This window comes from Myotis daubentonii, chromosome 15 (genome assembly GCF_963259705.1).
Source record: "Myotis daubentonii chromosome 15, mMyoDau2.1, whole genome shotgun sequence".
Taxonomy (NCBI): Eukaryota; Metazoa; Chordata; class Mammalia; order Chiroptera; family Vespertilionidae; genus Myotis; species Myotis daubentonii.
In genome coordinates this window covers 5,128,083-5,147,642 of record NC_081854.1, presented here as the reverse complement: position 1 = coordinate 5,147,642, position 19,560 = coordinate 5,128,083, and the positions used below count along the sequence as shown (strand labels likewise).

At 43.2% G+C, this 19,560-nt stretch overlaps 2 protein-coding genes across 4 annotated transcripts in view; both read left to right on the top strand.

Moving 5' to 3' along the window:
• Positions 1–19,560, top strand: part of LOC132216087 (zinc finger protein 883-like) — a 141,961-nt gene that overhangs the window by 24,751 nt on the left and 97,650 nt on the right. The window lies entirely within an intron of this gene.
• Positions 4,899–17,971, top strand: LOC132216116 (zinc finger protein 660-like). Its single transcript, XM_059665210.1, has 3 exons — positions 4,899–5,341; positions 6,214–6,340; positions 15,869–17,971. Exons 1-3 carry the CDS (start codon positions 5,309–5,311, stop codon positions 17,317–17,319), a joined length of 1,611 nt encoding a protein of 536 aa, XP_059521193.1. The 5' UTR covers positions 4,899–5,308; the 3' UTR covers positions 17,320–17,971.

Sequence of the window (19,560 nt, the reverse complement as noted above, 5' to 3'; positions counted from 1 at the left end):
ATGTTTGTTCTGCTGCTTCACTGTTTGATGTATTTTTTCTAGGAATTTACGGTTTGCCTTTTCTCAGAAGTGTGTTTGCTGAGTCCGTATCTTTGTTAAAACATCATAGGTTCTGCCTAATGTGGTATGAGTTTTGGCAATTTTCTTTAACAATAGGATTGTGGAACAACAAAGATGGATGTTGGCATTTCACTCATTTTGTGCATTCTTACTTTAAAAAATAAACATTTTTGTACCAGAATAATATGTTTTAACATATTTTCCTTAAAAAAATATTTGAATTGGCCTAGCTGGTTTGGCTCAGTGAATAGAGCATCAGCCTTCGGACTGAAAGGTCCAGGGTGAGCTTCTAGTCAAGGGCAGGTGCCCAGGTTGCAGGCTCAATCCCCAGTGTGGGGACTGCAGGAGGCAGCCAATCAATAATTCTCTCTCATCATTGATGTTTCTCTACCTCTCCTTTCCTCTCTGAAATAAATAATGACATATTTAAAAATATTTTAATTTATTTTACTAAATTAATAAATATATTTAATTGATTTTTAAAATAGTTTTATTGAGAGAAACAATGATAGCCACGCGAGGGGTCTCAGTTGAGCTATAAACCAGGAGGTCAGAGTTCCATTGCCACTCGGGGCACATGCGTGGGCCCTTACTAGATCCCCAGGTGGGGCTTGCAGGAGGCAGCTTATCACTGATTCTCTCTCATCATTGATGTGTCTATCTTTCTGTCCCCTTCCCTTCCTCTGTGAAATCAATAAAAAAGAAAATTGAGTCTTATCTTAAAAAAGAAAAGAAACATCAATGATGAGAGGGAATCATTGATCGCCGCTTCCTCCACACCCTACTGGGGATGGAGCCTGCAATCCGGGCATGTGCTCTGACTGGGAACCTAACCAAGGACCTCTTTGTGCACAGGTGGAAGCTCAAGCACTGACCCATGCCAGCTGGGTGATTCATTACTTTTTAAATGCTATGCCCTGTGCCATGAACATTTTTAATTTTAACCTGCACTAAAACATTCTCCATTGCTTTCAGAACACCAGTCGTCTGATCCTGCACTAAGCCCTTGCTTTGTCGTCTTCTGCATTTTCCTTGTCTCCTGTCATGGGGGTTCTTGGGTTGGAACTGTTCTCTCAGGAATGACAGAGGGCATCTGGGTGGGCAGGGGGCTTTAGAGTCCCAAAGCCAAGGCTGCGGGAAATAGATGGGTAATGTTCAGATTTCCTATGCCCTGGATCAGGCATCCTCCATTTGAATTTCATATTCTCTGTTATCACTGGAACTTACAGTGAAATAACCCCTTCTGCCCTTACTGGTTTGGCTCAGTGGATGGAGCATTGGTCTGCGGACTGAAGGGTCCTGGGTTCGATTCCGGTCAAGGGCATGTACCTTGGTTGCGGCACATCCCCAGTGAGGGGTGTGCAGAAGGCAGCTGATCAATGTTTCTTATTGATGTTTCTAACTCTCCCTCTCCCTTCCTCACTGTAAAAAAAACAATAAAATATATTTTTTAAAAAAGGAAAGAAATAACCCCTTCTGCTGGCCTAAGTCAGTTTCCTCCTGTGAAAAACAAGTATGAGGTATGTCCATGCCAGAGCTATTGGAGAAGGTCCAGTGGTAAGGTGTCCACATGCAGTAACGCAGCTGTGCCTGCAGCCTGCCTTGGCTCCAGCAACTCCATTCACTCCCTGCAGAGACCTTCCCAGGCAGGCACTTCTCACTCCCCCGATGCCCGCAAGCACCTTTGTCTTTGGGTGCATTTTAGTGAGAAATGGGACCTATAAGAAGCCGCTGACTCTGCTGCATTGAGGCAGGTGCTGTGGGCACTCAGGTCTCATTGTGGTGTGGCCCATATCAAATTGCTGAAAAAGTTCATTGACAGAAAAATGAAGTAAGGTCTCCAAGTTTACACCACAGACAAGTGTCAGATTCAAGGGGTTGGATTTTAACTATTATTTTCTCCAGTGTCAGACATAGTCTCTACCACTGATGTGCAGCCCTCACTGGAGCAGGTACAGTCTGAGGACCAGAGTGGCTCGCCTTCAGCTCCTGTATCCATGGCTGCAGGTATGCGTTTCCTCCCATTCCCTGTACATCTCAGAGCACTTACCCTTGGCCTCCCTGTGTTCAGGGCAACGCCATCATTTCTCAGCTGCAGTGGCTTCTCCAGGGGAACCTTTCAGAGTGAGCTGTAATTTCTCTGCCTCCCCTTTGATCTCAGCACAGATTTTGACACACAGGAGACCTTGGTTATTAGGGCTGGGTCTCTGCACCTTGTTGTTGTGTCAAATATTCACTTTTCACTATTGGAAAACATTTGAAAAAGAAGATTTTGTCTATTTTTTTTTCACATTTTTTAATCCCAGAGATTTCCCTCCTCATTCCCCCCACTCTAATTTATCACCAGTGAATTTCATGTAACCCCCTTATGTCTTCTCCTTTGAGTCTAATGTATAATAAAGGTGCAAAACTGTCGTTCTTAAGAGCATTACTCAATCTGCTGTTACTTTGCTTCCTGGCAAATGTTGCCGGCTTTGGTCAAATGAACATAGAAAAGTTCTCCACAGGTTTGGAGATTTCTTACAACAGCAAAAGCAATTGACTCATGTGAAGCAGGAGAACATTACATGGAGGGGTATCAACATTTCCAGGGACTCAACTGCCTGAAGACAGATTTATAAACACAAATGTAGAGCAGACCCAGAACCCAGCAAGCTAGAGCAGTCGTTCTCAACCTGTGGGTTGCGACCCTTTGGGGTGAAATCACCCTTTCATAGGGGTCGCCTAAGACCATCGGAAATCACACATATAATTACATATTATTTTTGTGATTAGTCACTATGCTTTAATTATGTTCAATTTGTAACAATGAAAATACATCCTGCATATCAGATATTTACATTACAGTTCATAACAGTAGGAAAATTACAGTGATTAAGTAGCAATGAAAATAACTTTATGGCCAAAACCGGTTTGGCTCAGTGGATAGAGCGTCGGCCTGCGGACTGAAGGGTCCCAGGTTCGATTCCGGTCGGGGGCATGTACCTGGGTTGCCGGCATATCCCCAGTAGGAGATGTGCAGGAGGCGGCTGATCGATGTTTCTCTCTCATCGATGTTTCTAGCTCTCTATCTCTCTCCCTTTCTCTCTGTAAAAAATCAATAAAATATATTAAAAAAAAAAAAGAAAAAAAAGAAAATAACTTTATGGCCAAACCGGTTTGGCTCAGCGTCGGCCTGCGGACTGAAGGGTCCCAGGTTCGATTCCGGTCAAGGGCATGTACCTTGGTTGCGGGCACATCCCCAGTTGGGGGTGTGCAGGAGGCAGCTGATCGATGTTTCTAATTCTCTATCCCTCTCCCTTCCTCTCTGTAAAAAAATCAATAAAATATATATTTTTAAAAAAGAAAATAATTTTATAGTTGGGGGTCACCACAACATGAGGAACTGTATTAAAGGGTTGCAGCATTAGGAAGGTTGATAACCACTGAGCTAGAGCTTTCTCCTTGCTTCCAGAGAACAGAAGAAAATGCTCAAGGCTCAGGTGGCTTTGGTTTTGTGTGTGTGTGTGTGTGTGTGTGTGTGTGTGTGTGTGTGTGATTAATCCTCACCCAGGGATGTTCTCTCTTTTTTTTTTTTAACCCTCCCTCGCCTTGCATCTGAGATTCTGCACAATCTTCCATGCTTCCAAGTCTCTGGATCCACTCCATTCTTCAGTTAATTTTGTTAATTAGGTTACATCTATGTGTGAGATCAAGTGATGCTTTTCTTTCTGTGACTCACGTATTTCACTTAGCACGATGCTCTCCAGGTCCCTCCATGCTATGTGAAAGGGTTCTTACCCTTTTTTACCACTGCAAAGCATCCCATGGTATAAATGTACCACAGCTTTTTTACCCACTCATCTACTGATGGGCACTTGGGCTGTTTTTAAATCTTAACTATTGTAAATTGTGCTGCTATGAACATAGTGCTGCGTACATTCTTTCTGATTGTTGTTTCAGGTTTCTTAGGATATATTCCTAGAAGTGAGATCACAGGGTCATATGGCAGTTCCATATTTCATTTTTTCAAGGAAACTCCCTATGTTTTCCATAATGTCTGCACCAATCTGCATTCCTACTAGCAGTGTACTAGGGTTTCCTTTTTTCCATATCCTCTCCAGCACTTGTCCTTTGTTGAAGGTAGACATTCTGACAGTTGTGAGGTGGTATCTAATTGTTGCTTTAATTTGCATCTCACTGATGATCAGTGTCTTTCACCATTTTTTCACATGTCTCTTGACCATCTTATCCACACTGCAGCCCAGGTAGAGCTGACTGTTCAAATGGCCCCAGAAAGTGGATGCTCTTAAATAGTGATGTCTGTTTTTGAGACATTAACTTCGTACAATGGAGGCAGGTTTGATGAGTTAGCACTTGAGCAACCTCTGCAAGCTACGTTTGGCCTGAAGGAGACAGATGCCTACTGGCCTGAAAAAAGACACAATGCCTGTCATTCAGAAAAGACCTGGTCCTGAAAAAAAAATACAGTGGGGCCTTGACTTACGAGTTTAATTCATTCCGTGACGGAGCTCATAACTCAAATTACTCGTATGTCAAATCATTAAAGTGAACGAGTGAGTTGATTCTGGGCTGATGTGGCGTTCACTGTGACATTCACTGCGCCAACTAGCTGTGGGGTATCTGAAGCTGGCTCATAACCCGAATTTTAGCTCGCAACTCAAAGCGAAAAATCGGCTGAGAGACAGCTCATATCTCAAAAAACTCGACTCAAGGCCCCACTGTATGCAAAACCAGCAGCTAAAGGAAGCCGGGCAGGTGCCTCAGAAACAAACGTGCCCTAGAATCCCCTCCCCTGAAGGCACTGGAGGGCCCTGAGTATACTTGGTGTTTTCTTGGGCTATTTGCCCTCAAAACCAGTCCTGGAGTCAGCTGAGGAAATACGGGATCCTGGCCGTGGAGCCTAGGAACTACATTACCCAGAAGGCCGCGCGTAGAATGCCACCAGGCTGAGCCAATGGAATCTCAGAGAAGGCGTTTCCGTTTTTCAAGTTCTGGTGGGCGGGATCGGTAGTCTTTTCTCCATTTTGTCTGAAGCGGTCAGCGGTACCTGTCACAGAGTCCCGGGGAGAAGGTTGGCGAGTGCTTTTCCCCGCCTCGCAGCCTATGGTGGGAGCCTCCAGTGGTGCTCACAGCGCACACGTGGGATTGAAGCTCGGAGTCGCCACCAGTCCCGCCCAGAGCCGGGACAGCGACCGCCATTCCTGCAGCGGCTTCTGCTCCCGCCCCGCTCCAACTACAGAGGGCAATGGAGGCGCCGGTGCTGAGTAGCTGGGCTGAGGTGAGTTTGTGTCCCCCGGGCCCTCACCGCCACTCACACCGAACAGGACAGCCCGGGTGCAGGCACCTGTCCTGCAGCTCAGTCCGCCAGGAGCACCGTGAGGAAGGTGGAGGGGAGAGAGGAGTGTGCGGCTTCTGAGGACACAGCAGGTGCAGGGCAGAGAGGACGGGGGTGACTTGCATCCGAAGGTCCCTGAGGATGTGGCTGTGAGTATTGAGGGAAAGATCAGAGGCTGCAGGGAGGACGGCACAGACTCATTCGGGGGTTTCCCGGCTGTGGGTCCATCAGGGGGCTGGGGTGGTCCTGGATCCGGCTGGACTCCAAGCTCTCTACACGCCATATGCCAAGTTCATGGGTGAGTGCAGCGAGATCCAGTGGCATTGGAGCGGGAAGGGGGCAGAGCTGAGGGAGTGAACCTGGGGAATGAACATGGGAAGGGGATGAACATTACCCATTGGTGTGCACATCTGGAGGAAGTGTGAGCTGATGGTCCCGGGACCTGGTGTGGGGACTTAAAGGTGAAGCATAAACCCACGCTTGGCTTTGCCTTGGTGGCAGGATCTAGGAGACTGCAGTGGTGTTGCTTGGCAGGAAGGCTGGGGCCCTGCAGGCATCGCCCAGACCTTAAATGGCATTGCCCTCTCCCCTCCCCTCCCCCAAAGCTTCCCACCCAACCCAGGTGCTCTACTTAGGGCCATCACAGTGAGTAATGGGACTGTGATGAAACAGCAGCCTGCACTGGCATTAGGGCCTGGTGTCCACACTAAACTGGGGAGCCCTGGAGGAGGCTGAGGGTGGGGAAGGTGTGTAAGGAGTAGAATTCCTGGTTCTCAGAAAGGCAGCTCTGGTTTTAATTGTCTCCATTCTGACAGGTTGGTGTGACCTTTGAGGACATTGCCCTGTACTTCTCCAGGGAGGAATGGAGCCTCCTTGATGAGGTTCAGAGACAGCTGTACCTGAACGTGATGCTGGAGAACTTTGAACTTATATCCTCGCAGGGTAAGACCAGTGACCTGGACGTGGCTTTTCTATTTCCCAGGCCCCATCCCCCAGTGTGTGCTCTGCCCTCCCATGTAGACTGTGGTACTGATTGATTTTCCAGTTTCCTGGGTAGCTGCTGTCCTGGGGAGGGTTGGTCTGTTTCCACTGCTCCCTCCTATTCCTGAAGCTCCAATACTCCCCGCCGTACTAAATTCACAGGGAAGGACCTTTGGTTGATAGTGTGATTGGAAGCCTAAGGAATTCCATCTTGATCAGTGAGGAAAGCATTTTCTATATTCATGTTGGACATTTGTACCTATTTTTTGATGAATTGTCTCTGCATCCTTATCCTGTTTATTAACTATAATTTTGGTTAAAGAATCTTTTGAATACCTTGTGTATTTTATATATGAATTGCTTACTAAATACAGGAACACAGATTTTTGCATGTGCTTAATTATTCTTTGCACATATTGCTCCCCAGAGTCCTTTTTTTTTTTTTTTTTTTAATATATTCCTTTATTGATTTCAGAGAGGAAGGGAGAGGGAGAGAGAGATAGAAACATCAGTGATGAGAGAGAATCACTGATCGGCTACCTCACGCACGCCCCCCCACTGGGGATTGGGCCCACAACCTGGGCATGTGCCCCTGGCCGGAACCGAACCTGGGACCCCTCAATCCGCAGGCCAACGCTCTATCCACTGAGCCAAACAGGCCAGGGCCCCACACTCCTTTTTTTTTTTTTTTTTTTTTTATAAATTCCATGTTTTTGGCAACGGTGTAGTCGGCAGGTCCAGTGCCATCATTTTTCTAGGAAGCTCAGATGCTTGTTACGAGTGGTTAGCAATAAAGTATTTTTTTAACCTTTAACACATGGTTTTTATTGAACATGTATAGGGTTCACCTTTACATTTTATTACAAACTAGAGGCCTGGTGCACGAAAATCATGCAAGGGTAGGCCTTCCTTCTGCCTGCACCGGTTTACCCCTGGCTTCCAGCACCCAGGCTTCCCTCTGGCTGCTGGCACCTGGGACTGGGGCTTCCCTCTTGCTGCCGGGACCCAGGCATCCATCTGCAGAGGGAGGCCTCGCCCACCCGCCACAGCCCACTGGCCAGTGTGGTAGGCTTCATCTTTGGGGCAATCGCAGAGCCCCCCCCATTGATTGCCCCGCCAGCCGTGGCCTGGGCCTCCCTCTGCATACCATTGTGGGGCAATGGCAGAGCCCCTGGGCCAGTCGCATTGCACCCGGCTTGGCTGGCTTGGCGTTTACGCGTGTCATGTCGTGTTCCTTTGGACGGTGTATTTGTAAAAAAAAAAAAAGGCAGGGGGTAGACGTTTCCTATATAAAAATGAAGGTCATTATCCAAGTATTAGAACACAATACTGATGGAATCACTTCAATAAACATTTTTGCACAAACATATACATGACTACTCACAGTGTATCAGCTTCCACAAGAACAGTTGGGTGCACAAAATGAAGGTCATCCCCGACATAAGATGCACAGGCAGTCCTCGGGTTAGGTCGGACTTGACGTACGTCATTTCGTGGTTATGTCGCCATCTCCCATTTATTTATAAGAAAAAAAAAGTTCCATCATTTCGACATATGTACTTTATGTTTTTTATTATTTATTTACCACAAGTAAAAGTCAGGAATTGTTATCTTTCTTTTAAGGTTTTTTTACTGTTTCACTTCATTATTGCTGTGTATGTGCTCCATTTGAGTGACAGAGGTGCTTACGTAGGTGGGTTTTAACTTTCTGTGAAAATCGCGCTGTAGGAATGAATCTCCAAGGTAACCTGAGGACCTACTGTATTTTAAGAAGAAAAAAAAAAAAAGAAGCCCTGACCAGTTTGGCTCAGTGGATAGAGCGTCAGCCTGCGTACTGAAAGGTCCCAGGTTTGATTCTGGTCAAGGGCATGTAACTTGGTTGTAGTCACATCCCCAGTAGGAGGTGTGCAGGAGGCAGCTGATCAGTGTTTCTCTCTCACTGATGTTCCTAACTCTCTATCTCTCTCCCTTCCTCTCTGTAAAATATCAATAAAATACATTTTTTTAAAAAATCAAACTGAATGTCAGTGAAATGTCTTCCTGTGTATGGAATTTGGTCAATGACTATCATCAAGAGGTGGACATACACATTTGCAAAAGCAGAGCTTGTAGCCTGTGTAAATTACAAAATCTACCAGCTTTTGCCTTATGGAGGAGGAGCTAGAATCCACCTACACAACTATTTAAAATATACTATGTACATAAGATGGGGCAAAAGTAGGCTTACAGTTGTAAGAAAAACAGGAGTTTCTTCTTATATTCTTAATTATTTATTAGTTTTTAGAAAATTATTTCAAAGGCATTTTTTAAAATATGTTTTATTGATTTTTTTTACAGAGAAGAAGGGAAAGGGATAGAGAGTTAGAAACATCGATCAGCTGCCTCCTGCACACACTCCACTAGGGATGTGCCCGCAACCAAGGTACATACCCTTGAGTGGAATGGAACCCGGGACCCCTCAGTCTGCAAGCCGATGGACCCTTCAGTCTGCAGGCTGATGCTCTATCCACTGAGCCAAACCGGTTAGGGCACAATGAAGTATTTTTAATGAAGTTATATAGAGTTCCTTTTGGGGACAGTCACTTCATTGTTATTAGCCTGCAGTGTAGTATTAACATATCTTTATTGTTCATAGGGAACCTCAACTATTTGTGTGAATTTCTGTCCATATCAAAATATTCTCTTTATTGTGCTGATCAGAACCGAATCCACAATATCTCCCAACGATTCCTTCATATTATTCTCTAATGCAGGTTAAGTTGAATTTTATCTGTGAGGGCCAGTTTTGTTGTTTTATATGTGAATATCAATTTTTAGTAGCACCAGTCATTGAAGAAACCATCTGTTTCTTCTTCTGTGTCTTGCAGCTTTGTCAAAGATGACCTGAAAGTATGTGCTTGGGTTTATTCTGTTTTTTTTGTGTCTGTATTTTTGATCTATGTTTCTGTGTTTCTCCAATAATACATTATTTCCTTGTTTTCTCCTTGTAATAAATTGGTGCCACCAGCTTTGTTCTTCCTCAAGATTGCTTTTTTTAGTGGAAGTCTTTTGCTTCCATATATTTCAAGATTCCCTTTTCATTTCTTTGTAAAATACCATTGGAGTTATCATGGGGATTGCATTTAATCTGTAGATAGTTTTGTGTATTATAGATATCGTCACGACATTTTTTTCTCCAATTCATAAACACAGGAAGTCTTTCAACTTATTTGTGTTTTCTTCCATTCCTTTCATCACTGTATCATAGTGTTTACTGTACAGATGTTTCACCTTTTGGTCAAATTTACTCCTTTTTTGTTTTATACTTTTGTAAATTTGACTACCTTCACTTTTCTATCAAAGAATTTATTGTTAGTGTGTGGAAATGGAACTAATGTTTGTACGTTTATTTTTCATCCTGTAACTTTTCTGAGTTTAGTTCTTTATTCTTCTTTCATCTTCACCCATGTTATCTGAATATTTTTCCCATTTATTTTCTTTTAGAGAGAGAAAAATGAGAGAGAGCCAGAGAGAGAGAAACATCGATTGGTTGCCTTCCACATGTACCCCTACTGGTAGCGGTATCAGACCTGCAACCAAGGTACCTGCCCTTGCCTGGGAATATAAACCATGATCCTCTGGTGCACAGGCTGGCATTCTCACCACATAGCAGCACAGGCCAAGATTATTTATTTATTCTATAAATTATATGAAACATATTTTTATTGATTTTAGAGCGGCAGAGTGGGAGAGAGGGACTGAAATATCAGTGATGAGAGAGAGTCATTGATGGGCTGCCTCCTGTGTGACCCACACTGGTGATTGAGCCCACAACCTGTGCGTGTGCCCAGACAGGGAATTGAATTGTGACCTCCTCAGTTCATGGGTCGATACTCAATCACTGAGCCATACTAGCCATTCTTTATTTATTGATTTGGGAAACAGAGAAAGAGAGAGAAGGGAACATTGATCTGCTATTCTACCCATCTCTGCATTCACTGGCTCCCCCCTGCATGTGCCCTGATGGGGGATCAAACCCACAACTTTAGTACATCCGGACCACACGCTCACCAGCTGAGCCACCTGGCCAGGCCTCTGAATTTGTTTCAGAAGCTCATAGTGGCTTCTTCTTCTTCTTCTTTTTTTTTTTAATTTCTAATTTCTTTATTGGTTAAGGTTTTACAAGTGTGTCCTCATCCCCCACAATTAACCCCCAACCTCCTCCCCCCCCACTCATGCTTTCATCCCCCTGTTGTCCATGTCCATTGGTTTGGCTTATATGCACACATACAAGTCCTTTGGTTGATCTCATTCCCTTACCCCCTCCCTCCCCTACTTTCCCTCTGGAGACTGATGGTCTGATCGCTCTTTCTCTGTCTTTGGATCTGTCCCTGTTCATCAATCTATGTTCTCTATATTCCACAAATGAGTGAGATCATGTGGTATTTATCTTTCTCTGTCTGGCTTAATGCTCTCCAGTTCCATCCATGCTGTTGCAAATGGCAAGAGTTCCTTCTTTTTTACTGCAGTGTAGTATTCCATTGTGTAGATGTACCATAGTTTTCTAATCCATTCATCTGCTGATGGGGGCTTAGGCTGTTTCCAGATCTTAGCTATGGTGAATTGTGCTGCTATGAACATAGGGGTGCATATATCCTTTCTGATTGGTGTTTCTGGTTTCTTGGGATATATTCCTAGAAGTGGGATCAATGGGTCAAATGGGAGTTCCATTTTTAGTTTCTTGAGGAAACTCCATACTGTTCTCCACAGTGGCTGCACCAGTCTGCATTCCTACCAGCAGTGCAGAAGGGTTCTTTTTTCTCCACATCCTCTCCAACACTTGTTGTTTGTTGATTTGTTGATGATAGCCATTCTGACAGGTGTGAGATGATACCGCATTGTTTTTTTGATTTGCATCTCTTGTATAATTAGTGACTTTGAGCATGTTTTCATATGTTTTTCGGTCTTCCGTATGTCCTCTTTTGTAAAGTGCCTATCTAGGTCATTGCCCATTTTTTGATTGGACATGGTGGCTTCTTGACAAATTTCTCTATGGAGGCTCATGTCACCTGCTAACATCAACATCTCTTATGATGCGTTGTGGTTCATAGTGACAGGTGTAATGTCTTTCATATCTTTACAATTTATTTGAGCCTTGGTTTGTTTTTGTTTTTTTTCTGTTAGTATAGTTAAAGTTTTTCCAATTTTTTATCTTTCAAGAAATACCTGTTAGGTATTCTTGTATTTTTCCTTGTCTCCTTTTATTTATGTTTGTTCTAATATTTATTGTTTCGTTCTTTTGGAACCTTTGGGTTTACTTTTTTGTTTTGTTTCTAGTTTTCTGAGGTGCTAGTATTTTTGAAGGTCTTTTTTCATAATGTATGCATTTATGATATAAAATTGCCTCTTTGAATTGCATTTTCTGAATTTATACATGAGCTTTGGTAGGCTGTCTTTTCATTTACTTTGTCTCTAGACCTTTTTCAGTTCTCTTTTTTATTTAGCTACCCTGGAATTCTTATTTATTTTTTTATATTAAGTTTCAGATAGAGAGGAAGAGAGCATTGTGCTAAGTAAAATAAGCCAGTCAGAGAAAGATAAATACCACATGATCTCACTCATTTGTGGAATATAGAGAACAACATAGATTGATGAACAGGGAGAGAGAGAGAGAGAGAGAGAGAAGCATCGCTGTGAGGGAGGAACATCGATCGATCAGTTGTCTACACACATGTCCTAGACTGGGCATCGAATCCAAGACCCCGAGTGTCACAGGACCGTGCTTGAACCAACTGAGCCACACTGGTGAGGGTATTCTGTAGTTGTTTTTTTAGCATATTTTTTTATTGATTTCAGGGAGGAAGGGAAAGGAAGAGAGAGATAGAAACATCGATGATAAGAAGAATCATTTATTGGCTGTCTCCTGCACGCTCCTTACTGGGGATCAAGCCCACAACCCCGGGCATGGGCCCTTGACCAGAATCCAACTTGGGACCCTGGGGTTGGAATCGAACCCAGGACCCTTCGTTCTACAGGCCTATGCCCTAGCCACTGAGCCAAACTGGCTGGGACCATTCTGTGGTTTTTAAAAACAAAATTTCCAGTATTTTTCGAATAACAGGCCACTATGGTCAATGATAGCAGCAGCACAGTGGTTGATGGAGATAACTCTGACCCTTGTTTTTGATTGTAGCTGTCTTCAAATATATTTGTTCACCCAGTCTTTCCAGCCATCCTTTCTATGCATTTGTCCTTATTTGATTTTCTGTATTACTGTTTGTGTTCATTGTACTCTTTTTCCCATTTCCTGTGGGTTTTTTTAAAATATATTTCTTTTATTTTTTTTTGTGGGTTTTTTTTTCTTAATTAAATCTTTATTGTTCAGATTATTACATTTGTTCCTCTTTTTTCCCCCCATAACTCCCCTCCTCCCAGTTCCCGCCCCACCATCCGCCCTCACTCCCCACCCACTCTCCTCATCCATAGGTGCACGATTTTTGTCCAGTCTCTTCCCGCATCTCCCACACCCCTTTCCCCACCAAGAATAGTCAGTCCATTCCCTTTCTATGTCCCTGATTCTATTATGATCACCAGATTATTTATTCACTTGATTCTTAGATTCACTTGTTGATAGATGCATGTTTGTTGTTCATAATTTGTATCTTTACCTTTTTCATCTTCTTCCTCTTCTTAAAGGATATCTTTCAGCATTTCATATAATACTGGTTTGGTGGTGATGAACTTCTTTAGCTTTTCCGGATCTGTGAAGCTCTTTATCTGACCTTCAGTTCTGAATGATTGCTTTGCTGGATAAAGTAATCTTGGTTGTAGGTTCTTGGTATTCATCACTTTGAATATTTCTTGCCATTCCCTTCTGGCCTGCAAAGTTTCTGTTGAGAAATCAGCTGACAGTCGTATGGGTACTCCCTTGTAGGTAACTGAGTTTCTTTCTCTTGCTGCTCTTAAGAGTCTCTCTTTGTCTTTTGCTCTTGGCATTTTAATTATGATGTGTCTTGGTGTGGTCCTCTTTGGATTCCTTTTGTTTGGGGTTCTCCGTGCTTCCTGGACTTGTAAGTCTATTTCTTTCACCAGGTAGGGGAAGTTTTCCATCATTATTTCTTCATCGAGGTTTTCAATATCTTGCTCTCTCTCATCTTCTGGCACCCCTATAATTCTGATGTTGGTACGCTTGAGGCTGTCCCAGAGGCTCCTTAAACTATCTTCGTATTTTCGGATTCTTTTTTCATTTTGCTTTTCTGGTTGGGTGTTTTTTGCTTCTTCGCATTTCAAATCTTTGCCTTGATTCTTGTGGTCCTCTGGTCTGCTGTCGGGAGTCTGTATAATATTCGTTATTTCAGTCCGTGTATGTTTAATTTCTAGTTGGTTCTTTATCATAACATCGAGGGTCTCATTAGATTTGTTGAGGATCTCATTAAGTTTATCAGCGGCTTCTAGACAGTTCTTGAGAGACCTTAAAAGTGTGGTTCTGAACTGACTATCCTCCATTGACAGTTTTGTCCTGTTTCTTTGTCTCCGCATTTTTTATGCTTTCTTGGTGCACCCCCTAGTGGTCTTTGTGTGCAGTCCTCCTGTAGTTAAGCCTTGATTGTTGTCGTCAATACCGGGGGTGATTTGACCTCCAGGCCAGCTGGCTGTGAGAATCAGCTGTGTTTGCAGTGGGAAAACTTCTGTCCTCTAGGGAGGTGCTAATCTAGCCTTTGCCTGAGGCTATCTGGCAAATGGCTCTGTGCAGGGCTTGGGCGGGGCGGGTGGGTCGCTCAGGCTCGGGATCAAGAGGGTGGGCCAGAGAGAGCAGTTATGGCGGCTCTCAGTTCCGTCCCTAGGGGCTCTGCCTCACAGAGTCCCAGCAACCGCTGCAAACCTCGGAGAGAAAGCTGCCTTCGAGTTCCGACCGAAGCCAGACAGTCCCGCTTCTCCCGTTTGAGTCTGGGTCCCTAGAGACTCACCCGGATCTGGAGCTCAGAATCAGAGACTCCCTCCCGATTGAAAACAACAACCGTGACCTCCGCCGCCAGCCCGCTCTGCGTGCACTCTGAACCTGAGTATTTCACTTCAGCACTGCACCTCCTCTGAGTCTGGGTATGATATTCTCTTTCCTCCTAGTTGTAGAATTTCCACTCAGCAGGCCTTCCTGTGGTTCTGGATGATGTCCGTTCCGTCTTTTAGGTGTGTTTTGAGGTGGTTGTTCGAGGCAGCAATCTCCGGCGTTAACCTATGCCGCCATCTTGGTTCCTCCTCAATATATTTCTTTATTGATTTCAGAGAGGAAGGAAGAGGGAGAGATAGAAACATCAATGATGAGCGAGAATCATTGATCAGCTGCTTCCTGCATGCTCCTATTGGGAATCGGACCTGCAATGCGGGCTTGTCCCCTTGGCCAGAATCGAACATAGGACCCTTCAGTCCACAGGCCGATGCTCTATCCAGTGAGCCAAACTGGTTAGGGTTCCTGTGGGTTTTTGTTAATAGATAGCTGTCTACTTACTCTGGGATGGGAAAAGATTCTCAGATCTCTGTATAAGTACCGCGCGCTAACCGATTGCTCCACTGGAGCTCCAGATTCTCAGATCTCTGATTCTGCCATCTTGCTGATGTTACTCACGTTGGTCTTTTGCTCTGATCTCATCTGTGCTTTGCTGTTGTACCACAGTGTTGACCATCCATCTTTTCAGTGTTTTCTTCTGTTATTTCTATCATTTATCCCATGCAATGAATCAACTGGGAATTACGTGGAAGAATCATTGCTGCATCACAGTAGAAACATGACTTTATGAACGACACACTGGACAAATGCGGTTTTGCCTGAATAAGGGGCTGTAACAAAACACCTGGGATTTGTTATATTCATAACTAGGAACCCAATTGGTTCTACATTGTTTTGTTAACCATTGCCCATTCTTCACCCAATTCTTCTTCTTCTTGCTTCTTGTTGACACTGTGCCAACGACACAGTTTTAATAATGATCAGTGCTCATTCTCCTTGGATTCCCAGTCCATGGATAACCTAACCTCTCTAAACTTTTCACCTCTACCTCTTTCACAGGTCTCTCTCTCTAGTGCCCTCCACCATTGGTCCATGCCTGCAGAGCCTTAGAGTGCACACCTATTACTGTATTGAGGTAGAACATCATGCGCTCTAAGACAATTGATTTTTATGGGTTTGAGCACATTTGAATTGTTCTACACAGACTCAGTTCACCAGCATGAAAGGTCCTAAAGGAAGCCATTTGTGGAGGAACAGCTAGCAGACCCTGCCTCTCTTCTTTGTGTCCCATCCTGTGCTCTGTGCCTTCTTTGGTGAGATTTTCTCCATTGACTGACCTTTGGGGCCAAGAAATGTGTAACAGCCATTTCCTCAGAGTCTACCTCACTTGTCTCTAAAATCATTTTATAGAATCATGCCTAGTTGTGACAGATAAACATTTGTGGTGAAGATACTCTGTTTTCATAAGGTCAACATGTACTTAACCAGGGTTTCCTTTTGTTCAGGTTGCTGCTGTGGAGCAGAGAATGTGGAGGCACCCACTGAACAGAAGGTTTCTGTAAGAGTGTCACAGGCAAGTGTTCCCAAGTTACCCTTGTCTTCCCAGGAGAGCCACCCCTGTGAGAGGTGTGGGCTAGTCTTGGGAAACATTTTCCAGTTGACTGAGCTGCAGGGAATACAACGCGGACAGATACTGTTGAGGTGTGGGGCGTGTGCACAAGGATTTTATTTCAGTACAAAATTTCACCAGCAGCATGTGAGAGAGAAGACTTTCATTAGAGATGTGGACAGGATCTCACTTGCAAACAGCTGCAATTTCCAGGTGTCCCAGAATCATGTTACCTGTGGGGAGGTGGTGCAGGGTGTCCTTACCGAGTCAGGACATCTCCACTTAAAGGCTACTCAGACCAGCGATAGGCCAGAAGATATTTTGAAATGTGGGGTGAAATTTCAAAGTAGAGAAGAATATAACAAGGTCATTGGCTGCAATCACACGTTTATTCAGGACAAGTGTGTCCATGCTGGAAATCAGTGTTTTCCGTGCTATGAAGGTGGAAATTACCTTACCCAATGTTCTAGCTTTTATGAACATGGAGAAAAGCCTTACAAATGCAGTGAATGTTGGAAATCTTTTACGACGATGCATAGCCTTCATTGTCATCAGAGATTTCACACTGGAGAAAGGCCTTATGAGTGCAGTGAATGTGGGAATTCTTTTACCAATAGCACTGCCCTTCGTCGTCACCAGAGACTTCACACGGGAGGAAAGCCTTACAAATGCAGTGAATGTTGGAAATCTTTTAAGAGAATTGAAAGCCTTCATTGTCACCAGAGATTTCACACTGGAGAAAGTCCTTATGAGTGCAGTGAATGTGGGAAATCTTTTACCAGGAGCAATGCCCTTTGTCGTCATCAGAGAGGTCACAGTGGGGAAAAACCTCATAAATGCAGTGAATGTGGGAAATCTTTTGCCACCAGCAGTGAGCTACATCGTCATCAGAGAGTTCACACAGGAGAAAAGCCTTATAAATGCAGTGAATGTGGGAAATCTTTTACAAGAATTGATAGCCTTCATTGTCACCAGAGATTTCACACCAGAGAAAGTCCTTATGAGTGCAGTGAATGTGGGAAATTTTTTATCAAGAGCAGTGGCCTCCATTATCAAAGTTTTCACATTGAAGAAAAGCCTTATACATGCAGTGAATGTGGGAAATCTTTTACCAGGAGCAGTGATCTTGATCTTCATCAGAGAGTTCACACTGGAGAAAGGCCTTATGAGTGCAGTAAATGTGAGAAATCTTTTACCACTAGCAGATACCTTCTTTGTCATCAAAGAGTTCACACAGGTGAAAAGCCTTATAAATGCAGTGAATGTGAGAAATCTCTTACCAGGAGCGATCATCTCCTATATCATCAGAGATTTCACAGTGGACCAAGCCATTATGAGTGCAAGTAATGTGAGATATCCCTCAGCCAATTTTTTAAAATTTTCTCTGCATAAAAGAGTCAAATTGTGCGAAATTTCTTAGATGTGTGGAAAATGTTTCTTAGTTCGGTCTTAGCAATAGTATTAGAAGATTTGTGAAGTCTCATCAATCTGAATTGTAGCTCATACATTTAATCACCTGCATTATGTAAAGTCCCCTCAAGTGACTTTGTTGTTGTGTTTTGTTTGTTTTTATGTTGGTATCATATGTATGTATGTTACACTTTCTAACATACAGAGACATGTAGTCAGATCTATGTCACTGCATATTTCTGTTGCTGAAGGTATTTCACCTGAACCACGTATAAGGTCCCTACAGATGGCATCAGTCACCATCCTCTTATGCCCAGCAAAGCTAACTCTGTTGTCTAATTTGTTGAAAAAAATGAGGAATACCTGAGCCCTTGGTTCTTAACTTGTTTCCCTGTCATGAGTTGCCACATAGGACTGATTACTGTTGGCACCAGTAAACATAATGTTGCAGAGGGACTGCCATTTTCAGGGACACACTTTCTCTAGATCAGTGATTCCCAAAGTGGGCGCTGCAGCGATCCAGGGGGGCAGTGATGCCCACAGGTGCATTTCTTTTAACTTCTTTTGTATTACCTTTCTATTCTGAGTTCAATAAATAGTTTCATAATTTCAAACTTCAGTGTTTCTAATTTACATCTTTCTTTACTATATTTTACGAAAAAGGTAGAAACATTAATACATATATCTTTCTGTTTAATTGCTATTAAAATTTAAAAAAATTAATTTCCAGGGGGCGCTGAGTAATATTTTTTCTGGAAAGGGGGCGGTAGGCCAAATAAGTTTGGGAACCACTGCTCTAGATGCTAATAATGACTTTATTAAGAGCCTAAGTCATCAGTGAGAGAACTGCCAGTCTCTTGTCTCTTTGGTTTGTAAAATAATGAAGGCTTTTTCCTAATATTTCTTTAATCTTGGGTGTGCTCTTTACTCTATGGCTAGTATATAAAGAGATCTGGCCTCTCCAAGCATGATCAGGTGGAAAACATTGATTGGGTCTGAAATATTTTTGCCCATGGGGGAACATTATGGTGCAAAAATTAACTTAGCAGTTTTTGCCAAATTTACTTTGCTGCCCATATTTTCCTAGGAAACACTGGACTCTTTAGTCCTCATGTGATGTTCGGGATGCTTTGAGACACAGAGATCATTCCAAAGAAGGGGTTGCTGTCACACAACAAGTACGTCTTCTAGCAACATGAATTTATTTCTACTTTTCAAGGAATACCAAGACATTTGAAGGGAATCACTTGCGCAGGTCTTGCAGGGGGCCATGTGCCCTAATGCCTACAATTTCATGGGTGTTGGTCACTGGTTTGAGGACCAGTGCATGTAGGGGAAATCCTTTCCTACCAGAAACACAGACCTAATTGTTGTTGGACAAGAGTGTAGCCCATTAGATGGAATGGTCCTCATCTAAACGTGCATCGGGGCTTTTTAAAAAAAAAAAACCACAAAAAAAAACTACAAGAGCTGTGTGTACACATATCTGAGCCACTCCAGGCATGTTTATCTTCTGTGGAGCAGTCATTGTCATTGAATATAGTCAGTAGCTTTTGTGGCTTCCTGTAGCTTCTCAGATGTTCCCATTGGTGCACTGGCAGCAAAACAAAGATGAAGACAAAGACTGTCTTTCGTCCAGGGATGTGACTTTTGTGACCCAGCCAGCATTCCAGTGGGTTTGGGTGAAATTTCTTCATTGTTTGTTACATTTTATGTCACTGACATGAGACTCTCGCCCAGAGGGCATAAGTATGGGGATTAAATATAGACTTGCCAAACCTGTTGTTCCAAAATAGATGAACATACATTTGTTTTATCTAGAACCATTTTTGAAAAGCTATAATGAGTAAATTACATGTGTTAAGTATAGACTTTCATACATCTTGACATGTGCATGCAATTGTAACCATCATTATAATACTGACCATATCTGTCACTGTGTAATTGCTTCCTGTCCTCTTTTAATATGTCCCTGTTCTTCACAGCTTTCCTAGTAACCATGGATTTACATCCCATTTTAATAGAGAACTTTGCTTTTTAAACTAAGTATTTTTCTGCTTTAAGTTATGTTTCATAACTGCTTGGAGGTTTATTAAAGATATATTAGTAACTCATCTTTTTTCTGGTAGATATTCTTATCTTTGAATATATCACCATCAGTTTGTCCATTTTAATACA